At 55.3% G+C, this 13,216-nt stretch overlaps 1 protein-coding gene across 1 annotated transcript in view; it reads left to right on the top strand.

Annotated features, from left to right (window-relative positions):
• Window positions 1-13,216, top strand: part of plxna2 (plexin A2) — a 205,569-nt gene that overhangs the window by 75,691 nt on the left and 116,662 nt on the right. The window contains exon 4 of the mRNA XM_035383418.1: window positions 8,116-8,250. Within this exon, the coding sequence (XP_035239309.1) occupies window positions 8,116-8,250 (135 nt within the window). The remainder of the gene's footprint in view (window positions 1-8,115; window positions 8,251-13,216) is intronic.

The following is a 13,216-nucleotide window of genomic DNA, read 5'->3' as shown; positions in this document are numbered from 1 at the left end:
TCTGTGTGTGTGTGTGTGTTTCTCCCGTGGAGTCCTCCCTGTCAGTCACCCTCGTGGGGGTGCGGGGGTGTGGGGGTGCGGGGGTGGCGAAGCTGCGACGCGACGGACAGCCAAGCGCTCGTCTCTCGCCGGGCTCTGATGCAGGCTGACGTGCCGGTTCTCTGCGGTTTCTCGCTAAGCAGATTTTTACATATCTTAGCCTCCCACATCTGGCCTTGAAAAGCTGCCATGTCAACAAGCAGAGATCCAGCCAACTGCTCCTGACTTAAGCTTAATGCCAGTGATCACCGGCTGACGAGAGGTGAGCCGAGAACCCCCTCTTTTCCCCTCTGTGGAAATACAGTGAGAAAACCTCACCCTGTATTTTGACAGGGGTGAGGTTTTGGGAGGTCTGGATAACGACATAAATTTGAGTCTGCGAAAAGTATATAACTGAATTAAAAGCTCGAAAGTTGACTGTTTCACCCTTTCCCCCTAATCAAACTCCCAGCCCTGTCTTTTCTGTTAGCTCACTTGGATGCTGTCCACCACACTGGCCTCATTTCACTCTTTCAGTGAGCTGCTAAATATAGCGGGTACATTGTGCTGCTCGACCGAACGTTGGTGTTTTGGGTAATTAGGGATATTTCAGGTCTAGTTTCGCTGCTAGTCCTAATCCAAGCTCTGGTTTCTATTTAAGAAAAGCTGACTCCTCTGTGCACGGGTCCCAGGGCAGCTTGGGGGGTGGGGTGGGAGTGAGCGGGAAGATAAATCAAGAGAAAGAGGAAGTGAGTGAGAGAGAGAGAGAGCGAGATAGAAGGAGGGAGAGAACATTATTGACATTCAGCTAGAAACGAGGTTTCTTCCTTGAATAACTGTGCGACTGTGTGCAGCCATTTTATTTATTCTTTGGCTGTTGCAGCTTCACAGCGGTCCGTCGGGTCCTTTGTTTAAGATGGTCTTGCTTCGTGCGAGTAGTTGGCATGCAAATTTTACAAAAGGCCGGGTGAACACTGCCGGAGCCACAGGGCACAATCAATTTGCACTTTTTTTTTTTGAGTCCGGCCAAAAACGTGTGGCAGCTGCTTGTTACTGACCGCCGTTGCCCGGGCGGGACTAGCGTAGCGCCGCGGCGGGCGCGGCTCCCGGCTAACGGACCGCCGCGTGTCTGCCTAACAGCAAAAAACCAACAAACACAAAAGCGGCCGTGTCCCCGCTTCCTCGCGGGGGATTATGATGCATCGCTGTAATTACGGGGCCCTGTCGATGGCGCGCGCGGCTCGGCAGGCCTCGCTGCGGGCCCCTGCGCCTTGGCGCCGATCGCGGGACCGCACCTCCGCATCCGCGGCCCTGCTGGCTCAGGGACCTGGGGCCTCCATAGAGGAGGGGGGGGCGGTGTGCAGAGTGTAGCGAGCGTTAGCACGTGCGAAGCCTGACTCTCTGTACACCAGGGGCCCTGGATGAAAGAGGAACGACTGTGGCCTCGTGAGGGGATGCAAAGTGACAAAGTCAAAAATAGAACGCAAGTGGCCTTCAGGTAGCAGCTTTAATTAGAGATGCGGGATTTTAGCTGAGCGCGCCGGCTGGGTTCAGACCGGGTACGGAGAGAGGGGGCTGAGCGCGCTCAGTCTGCATCGTAGCCAGGGGTTGAATCACCCTCAGGATGAAGGTGGGTGGAGAGCTTGCAGTTTGGATGGGAGGTTGTTGAACTAATTACCGCATTGCAAACCTACGCGAAAGCTTTCTGTTTTATACTGAGAGCAGTTTGTGTTTGAGTGTTTACGATCGGTAATCTGTTTGTGATAGGTGGCAATTACCTGCCTTAGCGGCTGTGGTTGAGCGTGTCCTTTGTGTATACAACAGTTCTGTTTGAAAACGTGGCATAAACCCAACATCCTAATTGTTATTAAAGGTTTAGTAAGACTTTGTTCCCAGTTGTGTCTCTGTAATTAGGAATATTTCACTTGATAAAACTCGATTTTAAGTTATTAGTTTTAGATGTATATTATCTCCAGACTGCAAATAAGCGATTACACAATGATGTACTGCATGTAATAATAGTATTGTCAAATACAGAATTATATAATCGTGTGCTGTTATATTGTATTTGACAATGTCTGTGGGGGACAGATGGAGTGCAGCTGTGGAACAGTGAGTATCACCGTACCGAAGCTTTGAGATAAAGCGCTCCAGTCCTCCTTGTTTTGGTGTGTGTCTTTTTCAAACAGCTAATATTGACGTGTGACACACAAAAATCTGTTTATTGACATCTTCTCACAACTTGTGAGAATTGTCTAATCTTGATGCCTGCACAGTGATACCAGGCTGTGGAGTCAACAACAAAAGAATCTCTTGTTTTCTGGAGGGGGGGGTGGGGGGGGGAGACATAAAATCAAAGCAAATCTCCCCCGTCGATCTCCCAGCAATCCCCGCTGCCTCGCGGTATCATACACACGGGGCGGAAAAAAAGCTCTTTATTTGGGCTGAGGTGTTTGGCGATAGAAAGTGACACCGCACGCGCGCGCGTGTGGCTTAGCGTGGTTACCCCGGCGCTGGGGGAGCTCCTGGTCTTGTGCGAGAGGAATAGAACAAAGGGCGTGCGCTTCACCGAGGGGGAGCCGTCGCAGAGAGAGCACGCTTTCATAGACCACGCTGACACGAGAGTTCTGCCGGCTGACATAAGTGATGGATTAGCCGTGTTATCCAGGTAAAGAGAAAATTCTCCCGCTGCTCAGATACCCACCCCCCCCCCCAACAAAAAAGAAAAAAAGGAGCATTGGGAGTCTTGGGGGGGGGGGGGGGGGGTGTCAGAGGGAAAATGAAGTTCGGAGAGGCCGAGCAGGAACACGCTGTTCCAGGCCCCGTCTCGGGCTGGAGAAATTGATCCATTGGATGGCGGGCAGAGGGAAGCAGGGGGATGAAGTGCCGCCGTTCTGGACGGGGGAGTTTGGGCGCGGCGGAGGCGGCGGCGGCGGCGGCGTCTGTGACCGCGGCGCGGCGGTGATGAATCTCCCGTCTCGGTGACGCGATTATCTGGGAGATGAGATCCGCGGGAGTGCTGACCCTGAATCGCGCGGCTCACCCGCCGCCGTATTTATCTCCCTCCCCCGCCTCATCCGTCTCGGGGGGGCGCGGATGGAGCCGTCAGTGCGCCTCCCGGGTCGGGACACCCCCCCCCACCCGTCCCGCCGCGGGTTCCAGAGCAGCAGGCGTGTGCACGCTCACCGAAAAGAAGCAGAAAACAGCCGCTGGTTCACGTCCATGCCCGTGCTGGTCAGCCGATGGTCCTGCCACACACGAGCAAGCTGTGTGTGAAACAGAGGTGCAGATTAGAGCTCGGTGCCACTGAGTCTCTCTGTCGTCTTTTTGTCTTGGTGTCCCATACGTGCAGAACCACGGGCTTAATGACTGTTTCGGCAGTGCTGCCATTTCCCCTCGTCCCCGTTCCTCGGGTCGGCCTGGATAAACCGCGATTGTTGACCGTTTACGGTCGGCGGGTGACACGCTCCGCGGCCCGGCCTCGGGCTGGGTCACCGAGGGGGGGCGCGGGCTTTTGTGGAATCTAATCCGCCGGGTCCAGACCGACGCAGATAAAAGGCCTGAACTGAGCGCGGTATCAGCAGAACAGTGAACACAGTTAAAATGGATTACTGCAGATTGGAGATAGCCCAGGACAGATTACTCTGTCAATCCGAGGCCTGCTCCCTCTCTCTCTCCCTCCCTCCCTCTCCCTCCCCCCCCCCCCCTCCCGTTCCGTCTCTCCTCCGTCCCGGCTGTATCCGCCGCTTCGGCGTCGCGTCTGAGCCTCGGCGAGAGCCTGGCGGATCTGCGCGGACCGATATCACCGTGGCCTGATACCCATAAGCCTCTCTGCTGATTCTCATCTGGAGAGCTCGCTTTCTGCTGTGTTCTGTCCCCGAGCCGGGCGCTCCTGTCGAGCTGCGGCGCACGCGGCCCCCACTCCGCACACGGCCCCCACTCCGCACACGGCCCCCACTCCGCACACGGCCCCCACTCCGCACACGGCCCCCACTCTGCACGTGGCCCCCACTCCGCACACGGCCCCCACACCGCACACGGCCCCCACTCCGCACACAGCCCCCACTCCGCACACGGCCCCCACTCCGCACACGGCCCCCACTCCGCACACGGCCCCCACTCCGCAGGCACACGGCCCCCACTCCGCACACGGCCCCCACTCCGCAGGCACACGGCCCCCACTCCGCACACGGCCCCCATTCCGCACACGGCCCCCACTCCGCAGGCTCACGGCCCCCACTCCGCACACGGCCCCCACTCCGCAGGCTCACGGCCCCCACTCCGCACACGGCCCCCTCCCCGCAGGCACACGGCCCCCACTCCGCACACGGCCCCCACTCCGCACACGGCCCCCACTCCGCACACGGCCCCCTCTCCGCAGGCACACGGCTCTGTTCACGGCCCGTTGATTCAGGCTTTCGCGCGCCGCGATAGGCTCCCGTCGGCTAACCGAACCAGCGCTTCGCTTCGCCCTGGTGTCCTAAATATACATCCACATAAACACCGCGGTTCATTGGGAAATCCAGCCAATGACATCTCTCGCAGCGTCGTTAGGACCGCCTCTTCTTCCGAGGCAGGAGATGAAACGTCTGCAGTGTCAAATGTTTGAAGGGTAAAAGACAAATTGCATGTTTGGCATATCAATATCACGAGTTTTTATGGCTTTTTGTTTAAAGTCTTTAATTAAAAGATTTAGAGCAAACAGAAACGTCGCTGATAGCCCGGAGATATTTTCCGGTGTCTGGGAGAGATAAAGGGCGCGTCTCGGCTGCGGGGAACGCTCTATAAATGGAAGAGCTGCATCACCGCCGCTGCTCAGCCGCCAACGAGCCGCTATTCTGCGCTTGTGAGCTCCCGTCTGACAGGGAAACGCAGACCTTCTCACGCCGCTCCACCGCTCGCTGGTTACGGCTGCGTCTGATGCTGCTGAAGCGGTTACGCGCTGCGTGGAACGATGTTCTTCGGTTGGTTCTGCTGTTTGGTGACTGTTTGCAGCGCCGTGGCCTACGGTTCATCACTATCTCCAGGCAACAGCGGCCTCTGTAGAGCCCGGAGTTTGTATTCCTTGCACTTCTAAATGTATTCAGGTCCTTCCCTCTACAATTAGCTTTAAATACACATGCTCACACAGACACACACACACACACACACACACATGCAAACACACACACACACACACACACACACACACATGCATGCACGCACTCACATGCAAACACGCACACGTACACACACACATACAAACACACACACACACACGCATGCATGCATGCACTCACATGCAAACACACACACGCACACACACACACACGCACACACACACATAAAAACACACACACGCACACACACACTCGCTCAGGGAGTGGTTTTCTGGCGGTCTGTATTTCAGCACGGTGGGCCTCCACGCGCTCGTCTCCCCTACGCGCTCCGAGCAGAGCGGCGGCCCTGCCGGCGAGGGCCTGGCCAGCCTGCGAGGCTCCGGCTGCTCCAGAGGGGGTGTGAGTGAGCGGGGAGCGGGGGGGACTCCCCTACAAGCGGGAGGGTGGAGGAGCACACCCTCATGTCTCCTCTGTCTGTTTCCCCCTCTCCCGTCGGGGTGCGCCCCGGTTTGCCTTTGTAACCATCTCCTGTTATTGGGGTTAAACCGCGTGTGACCGGACCCTGGAGAAAGGGTCCCCTGAGGGCGTGTCTGTACGACCGGAGAGCTGTCCATCATGCGGATGCTGACTCGACTGACTTTGTTCGAAGCGTATTAAGAAAATAATGCATTCCTCCTCGCTGGGCACGTGTGCAGGACTGCCATTGCCGTGGCGTCTGAGCCTTAATCCCTTTCTGCCCCCGTCCCTCCCACTCGTGTGCATGGACACTGGTCTGTGTGCCCCCTGGTGGCCTGTGTTTGTGGGGGGGGGGGTACGGCTGTGTCAGCCGTCGGTGTGCTTCCCGGGTTTGCTCAGCTTAATGGAGAAGCTGTGTCCCAGCGGCCTCCTGGGTACTAACGTTCTCACCCTCCGGCTGAATGACTCAGGGTTCGATGGACAGAATGGGATTAAACATTGGGCTGGCAGAAGTGAGCCCCTCTGTGAGGAAACCGCATGGCTGGTGGGGGAGACCCCACAGTGGAACTCTAGAGACGTTAGAGACGCGCTCAAAACAGCTCGGCTGACTGTGCTAGGTCACGCCCCCCCCGTGTCTCCATGAACAGGAATCGTTTGGTAAACGGCTCAAAGGGCAGGAGTGCGGCGTGTGTGCGGGGGCTGGGGCCCCGTGAGGAGTTTGGAACCCGGCTCCGACCTTTCCCGGCCCCGGAGTTTGGTTTTAGCGGCGCTCGACACACAGGAGCCCCTGCCTGAGCCAGTGAGCCAGGGCTTTAATGGGAAAGCCAGCTGGGTGAGTGACAGGCCCCGGGGGGCGGGGCATCAGTGCTAATGCAGATCCCATTATCTGTGCGGCTCCTGTGCAGGGACCGCAGGCAGAGGGGCGGGAGGGAGGCCAGGGCCTCTTCTGGCTCGATGTTAAACATGCCTGGTGAACTAATAATGTAAGGAGAGGGGCTTAGAGAAGAGCCTTTAACATTGCATTGCTGCATGTTTCTGAAAAGGTGGAGGTTAGGGGAGGCCAGGCTGTCCCTCCTGGGACCGGGGCACAGGGGGAGGGGCGTTATTTGGGGCTCTTGGCAGGAGTGGGGGAGTTGAGAGAAACGGGAGGAGGGAAGTGTGTCCTTAAGTGCTCTCTTGGGACAAGCGCAGTGTGTTTGGAGAACCTTCCGGCAGGTTGGGTTTCAGATACAGATCAGAGGCAGATAAACTCTTGCACTCTACAGGGAACATCATTGTCCTGTAGTGATCCCATGTGTTACCTGTAGCCTGCATGGGAGTGGACAAGGCTTCCCCCAGAGACACACGCGGTCATGTTCAATTCACGTTCAGCATTTTTCTGCATAAGCTGCTGCCATTCGGTTTGACATGGTTTATGTATGAACATATTCAGCTGCTTCTGCGCTCTGTTCCATGCCAAAATGTCACTGAGTTTAAATGAATATCCCTTCCCCCTCCCACTCATATCCAGTCATCAAAACCATATGTTTTTCACATAGTCGCGCATACGCTTGCTTATGCTGTTGGACAAACATGTGAGCGGTAACGCTGCTGGAGAGACCCCACTACCACCCCCCCCGCACCCCCCCCCCATCTCTCCAAACTCCCCATTGCCACACATTTCATCAAGCCTTCAAAGTTTAGCCTGGGGCATTGTTTTGACTTCCTTTCACCTCTGCTCCCCGGGGTCTCTCGCCCCCCCCCCCTCCCCCCCCCCCCCCCGGATCGAGACGACGGCGTGACCTTGAGCTGACCTCCCGGAGCTGCATTCAGGGCACGGGCCCTGCTTTGTGGCCCCAGTCGCGGGAGCGGACAGGGAGGGGGGGGCGGGACGATAAAGCCGTCACTCTGCTACGTGCCCGGCCTGCAGACCGAGGGCCGTGATGTCACCCTCACGCGAGCGAGCGCGCGGTGCGCTGCCTTCCCGCTGCCTTCCCAGGGACGGGGGCCGCAAACCAGAGGCACTGGGTTTACCGGTGCTGCCAGAGGTTACGGCAGACCGAGATACGGCAAAGTTATTAGGCTGGCAGTTACTGACGCGCGTGCGCTAACGCGGAGCAACTGAACGAGAGAGCAGACAGGAGACCCTCGCAGCCTGGGTCTGTACTGCAGCCATGGCTCTCTCACTAATGGAGTGTTATATCAGCTTGGTTATCGAGGCAGGGAGTCCGGGCTCTGGCTTGCGAGAGAGTCCGGGGACTCTTTTGAGCCATGGAGCACCTGGACTTCTCTTTGACTTTGTTTTCCAAGAACAACTGGGTCACTGGTTAATGTGCTTCACAGGCAGAAGTCAACATGCACAGAGTATTCTCGGCTGAGTATAGCCCTGGTGTGGGAGGATATGGAGGATCACAGGTAGCCATGAATCAAGCCAGTTCAGTAGGGAATTGAGGATGTCTGTATTCTGACCAGTTTTTCTCTCTCTCTCTTCCACTCTTTTCTTCTGCTTTCTCCCACTCTTCCCTCCCTTCCTCCTTTCCTCTCTTCTCTCCCCTCCCCTCAGATTCGGGTGGACGGGCCTCCCCATGGCGGGGTGCAGTATGAGACGCTGTCGGTCACTAAGGACAGCAGCCCCATCCTGCGGGACATGGCCTTCTCGCTGGACGGGAACTTCCTCTACGTCATGTCCGAGAGACAGGTGAGTGCGGCGGCGTGGCGGGAACGCGCGTGGAAACCATGGAAACCGCAGCGCCAGGCACACGCTGACGGGCTCCAGCAGTGCTGTTCTCTCTTGCCCTTGAAGAGCTGCAGGATGGCAGGTTTTACTTCTCGCTTTCATTTCAGCAGCCAGTTGAGGCGAGTTGACTGTGTAACCAACTGTTTTAATTGATCGATTAAGACCTGGCTAACAGCACAATCCTGCCCAGCCTGAGGTCCTCCAAGGGCACAAGCTGACTCCCCTGTCCTACAGTGTCCACAGCTGTGCCCTGAATCTGAGTTTTGCAAACGACTCGTCTAATTGTTGTGCTTCACGTCTCAGTGTAGCCGTAGCCCCCCCCCCCCCCCCCTTTGGGACCATAAATAATATCAGCGGCAGGTGACGTGAAAAGAATGGACGGCACATGGTCTGGTTAATGAAAGAGAGGGACGGAGGCGCGGGGAAGGGACGGGGGGCACCGCCGGTGTCTGCGGAGAAAGAGTGATGGGGAGAAGGACAGCTGCAGACGGAGAGGGGACCGAGCGCAAGGTCACTCCGACGCACTTATAATGAGGTGGCAGAGCAGGCGGCCCCGGATAGCCGTCAGAGATCATCATATTAAAATCAGACGGAGCGGCAGGGGGGCCGGGACAAAGGGCCCGTGATGGAGAGTTGTCCCGCAAAGTGATAAATGACCGTTCTCCCTTTTTCCCCCGTGTTTTTACAACTCTGTTCGCCCCGACCGCGAAACAGTGAGGGGTCAGAAGGGCGGACAGTTTGGGGATTTGGGGTTTGCATGCGAGGCGGGGTGTGGCTTAGAGCAGAGGGCTAATGGGGGTTTTGGGGGGGTTGGGGGGTAGGGGGTATTGCCGTTCCTACCTCTTGTGTGTCTGTGGGGCGTCTGGTATCTGTGTAGGGCCAAGAGCCGTGGCACCGTTGGAAAAACAGACACGCACTAACTCTGACAGTCTCATTGGGCTGGGCTCACTCCGTCCTTAAACAGTGTTTGTGGCGGGAGTGTGTGTGTGGCAGGTAATTACAGTTTTACTGCAGAGCTCCCCTGTTTGAACGGGCGAAACATGAGAACATAATAATATGTAGTGACCAGAACAAGCCGGTGGCCTGTACACCGGGCGGCTGGCTGACAGCAGCTTTCCAGGATGAAGGCTTTGCGCTTAACAGATTTGTAGCGCTACAGAAGCAAGAAGCAGGTGATTTACTGCATCATTGGTGCTGTTGAGCTGAGGGATGGAGCATTCCTTGACTGACAGCCTTTCTTGTTATCTTTTGATAGGCATGCCTCTCAAAATTGATTGATTTTGGTCAGTGGCTGTTCAAAAAAAAAAAATCTGGTATGTACTCAAAGGTAGAGGATTCACACCACTCTAGTCTGCTCCATGTTCATCTGTCCGAGAGGTTAGCTGGCTGACCAACTGGCATACAGGCCATCAACCACTTGGTTTAGCATTCGCCTACAATGTCTGGTGAATCTATATCACAGTTTGGCCTTGAACACTCCAGGATTTCTCACCCCCTCTGTGAATGTATAATGAGAACTAACTTGCCGGAGGAGGGAAGGTCTGCCATCACAGTGGTTGAGCCCCATACACAGCATGTACACTTCATTTCAAATAAACCCCATTAAATCACCATTTAAAAAACCCCAGCACCCTAGGGGGAAAGATAGCACTCTTTCATTGTATGGATTTAAGAACGATCAGGATGTATAACCATGTTAACTGTTGCCTGATAGATAAAGCAATGTTTAATCTTGCAGAAATGCAGTGCGCCATACTGCTGATCTGGTGTGGGACAGAGAGTTCCAGCAGCACATTAAAGCATAGGCAGCAGGATGAATTGGTTCTCTTCCATTTTGACCGGTTTCAAAGAGAAAGATGGGAAGGGATGCTGGACATTTACTCAAACTGATATACAGTACGCATGCTATGCTATATATCATATATACATGCTATGCTAATAAATAGTCTGTTAGCCATCGCCTGCCTTTGGGTTTCCTTTTTTGCCAGTGCACAGGCCTCGACGCAGCCATTGTTGTGGCCATTGCTATTCATGAGGTCCAGTGTTGGTGTAGAAGCAACAAGCGCATGCCGCCTCTTTTGAGTCAATACTGCACATTTTGGCGTCTCTCTCTCTCTCCCTCTCTGTTTCTCACTCTCTCTCTCTCTCTCTCTCTCTCGCGCTCTCGCTCTCTCTCTCTCTCTCTCTCTCTCTATCTCTCTCCCCACCTCTGTTTCTCACTCTCACTCATTCTCTCTCTCGCTCTCTCTCTCTCTCTCTCTCTCTCTCTCTCTCTCCCTCTCTCTCTCTCTATCTCTCTCCCCACCTCTGTTTCTCACTCTCGCTCATTCTCTCTCTCGCTCGCCCTCCCTCTCCGCAGCGCAGTCAGTGGCTCTCCTCTCCATAATAGGATTAAAATGGCGTACAGTCAAAGGCACTTGCCAGAGCCTTCGCTGTCATTTAACTGTCTCCCCCAGCCCTGTTATCTTGGACTTAATGGGGAGAAAGGGAAAAGGAGCACAGTGCAGTTTGGATTCCTTCTTTGTTGTATCTGCTATCCAATCGAAGCCAAGTGGGGCTTGAGATTCCAGATATCATCTAACTGCCGCTGTAAATATTGGCTGCGCGCTACAGACGTCTACAAGAGTTACATTGGGAAAAAAAGACATATATCATTTATGGGAAGGGTCATGGTTGGGGGAAGATAAAAATATACAGCCAAGGGCAAATGCCTCCAAACCCTCGCGTGTGCAGTACAATGCAATCGACCCTGCAAAGGAAAGCCATGCGCAACAGGTCCCAGTAACCCAGCGGTGCTGTGGCTGGATGGGTCTGAACAGCAGTCGGTCTGATCCCGTGGCGTGGTGCCGTCTCTGCTCCTGCCTCCTCGTCTTCTCCCAGCCCGGCGGCTCACGGGAGATCCCAGATCATTTATTCACAGCACCCAGGCGAGACAAGGTTACTCCCACCAGTCACAGAATCCTGCCCAAATCCTTTTAATTGCCAGGTCTTTATGGGTTCAAACCCATTACTCGGCAGGACCATCATTTTGGTTTTTCACCCCCCCGCACGCTCTACCCCACTGTGCTCCTATCCCCAGCTGTGTGACGGGAATGTGGGGAGAGAAAGGAACACGGCTGGGCAGTGTGCTCTCGTATTCCCATAGTTACCAGCGAAGGGGGTGGGGGGGTGGGGGGTGGGGGGGTGGTATGTGCAGTGGGTGCTGCGTGTGCCTGAGAGGGAAAAAAAACGTGAATTTTCAGATATGAACAAAGGAGAAATGATGGCAAATTAAGAGCGGAGCGCGGACAGATTTGGCTCCAGTTGCGTTTCCCCCTCAGAATAACAATGAGGCTGTGTGTGCGGAGCGTGCGGCAGCACGGCGCGGTGAGGGAGCCGCGGTGAGGAGGCTGCTCTCTCTGAAGCGCTCAGACCCGCTGTACCGCACCGCCACGGGGAGGCCTGGCCCACGGCTGGTCCGGTGTGCAGGGAAGCACAGGGCATTATGAGCACAGACATGCAGTACAGCCAGCTGCACACGTCCACTGTCTGAGACACACACACGTGCATAAACACACGCGCACACACACACGCACACACACTCTCTACCTCTTCGCACAAAGACAGCTGCACTGGAATTCAGGAGACTGCCTTCATTGACACAAACTGCTAACACACACGCACACACATGCACACACATGCACACACACGCACTTATGTTCACACACACACATTCCCAACGCGGAAGCGCCTTCATTAGCATAGTCTTGGGGTTTTTATCAGTTGAAGTGTGGAACCCGCCCTCCCGTTGTGATTCAGCGCCTGTAATATCCTGCGTATCGGTGATCCAGTGAGATCCGTTCAGTGTGATGCGTCGCACTGGAACTGATGAAAGTGCTGGCTGAATGCAGTCCGCTTTTCACCGGAGAATCCGCAGCTTTGCGGCAGACAAAAGAGCCCGCAGTCTGGAGAGCCCTGCATCGTTACCGCCTGAGCTGAGAGCCTAGTCCGGCATCACCCCGGTGTTTCTCTTCCTCAAATTTGGAATGCTGGCTCATATGTTCAGCGCTGTCCCGTGGCTGTCAGAGAGCGCGGACGAGCACCACAGGCTTCCAGAGCTACCGGCCCGTTGTCCCTCTGCAGTTCACCCCCCGAGCCGCTCTGTCATTGGGCTAAAGTAGAGTCGGCTGTGCCCTGCTAGCTGAAGCAGAGTACAGGAATGATGGATCAGCCCTGCTGAATTTAACCCTCTCTCTCTGGCTGATGCTGTGGCCCAGTTCCTATTCCCCACGCAGTCGGGATTCACTTCTGCCCCGCGGGGCGTCTGCGCATCAGATTACAGCTTAAACTGGACATTTAGCCTGGAAGGTCAGGCTTGCGCCAGCACAGTGGAATAATTAGCTATAACATCTGCATATTATTTCCAGCATGTGCTGTATGTGTTAAATCGTTAATTATTCAAGTCCAGCACCTTGGGTTCAACGGCAGCAGCTATTTTGTCCCTCTTAAGACGGTAGCACATCCTCAGGTCCTCTCTCATTACTTGTGGGTCAGTAGCCCTCACTGCTGCCGTCAGGATCGGTTGGAATGTGAGGAAGTTCTCCTGTCGATTTTAAACGGTGTGTGAGTGCAGAGCGGGGCTGTGTATTTAGCTTTTGAAGCTTTGTCTGCAGTATCTCCTCTCAGACGCTTCCAGAGTGTTCCGTGTCTGAAGGCCCTCTGAGACTATTTATAAACCTGTAATAGCACGTTAGCGGTAGCTGGAGAGAGCGCTGGAGCCCAGTGCGCAGAGAAGAAGGTCAGGGTGGTTAAAGACCCGTGGATTCAACAGAGTCATTTCTGTAAGATCCAGGCCTTTGTGTGTGTGTGTGTGTGTGTGCGTCTGTGTGCTTGTGCACCTGTGTGAATGTGTACGTGTCTGTGCGCGTGTGTGTGTGGGGAGGAGGGG

The sequence above is a fragment of the Anguilla anguilla genome, chromosome 11 (genome assembly GCF_013347855.1).
Source record: "Anguilla anguilla isolate fAngAng1 chromosome 11, fAngAng1.pri, whole genome shotgun sequence".
Lineage (NCBI taxonomy): Eukaryota > Metazoa > Chordata > Actinopteri > Anguilliformes > Anguillidae > Anguilla > Anguilla anguilla.
This window is presented reverse-complemented; position numbering and strand designations above follow the sequence as displayed.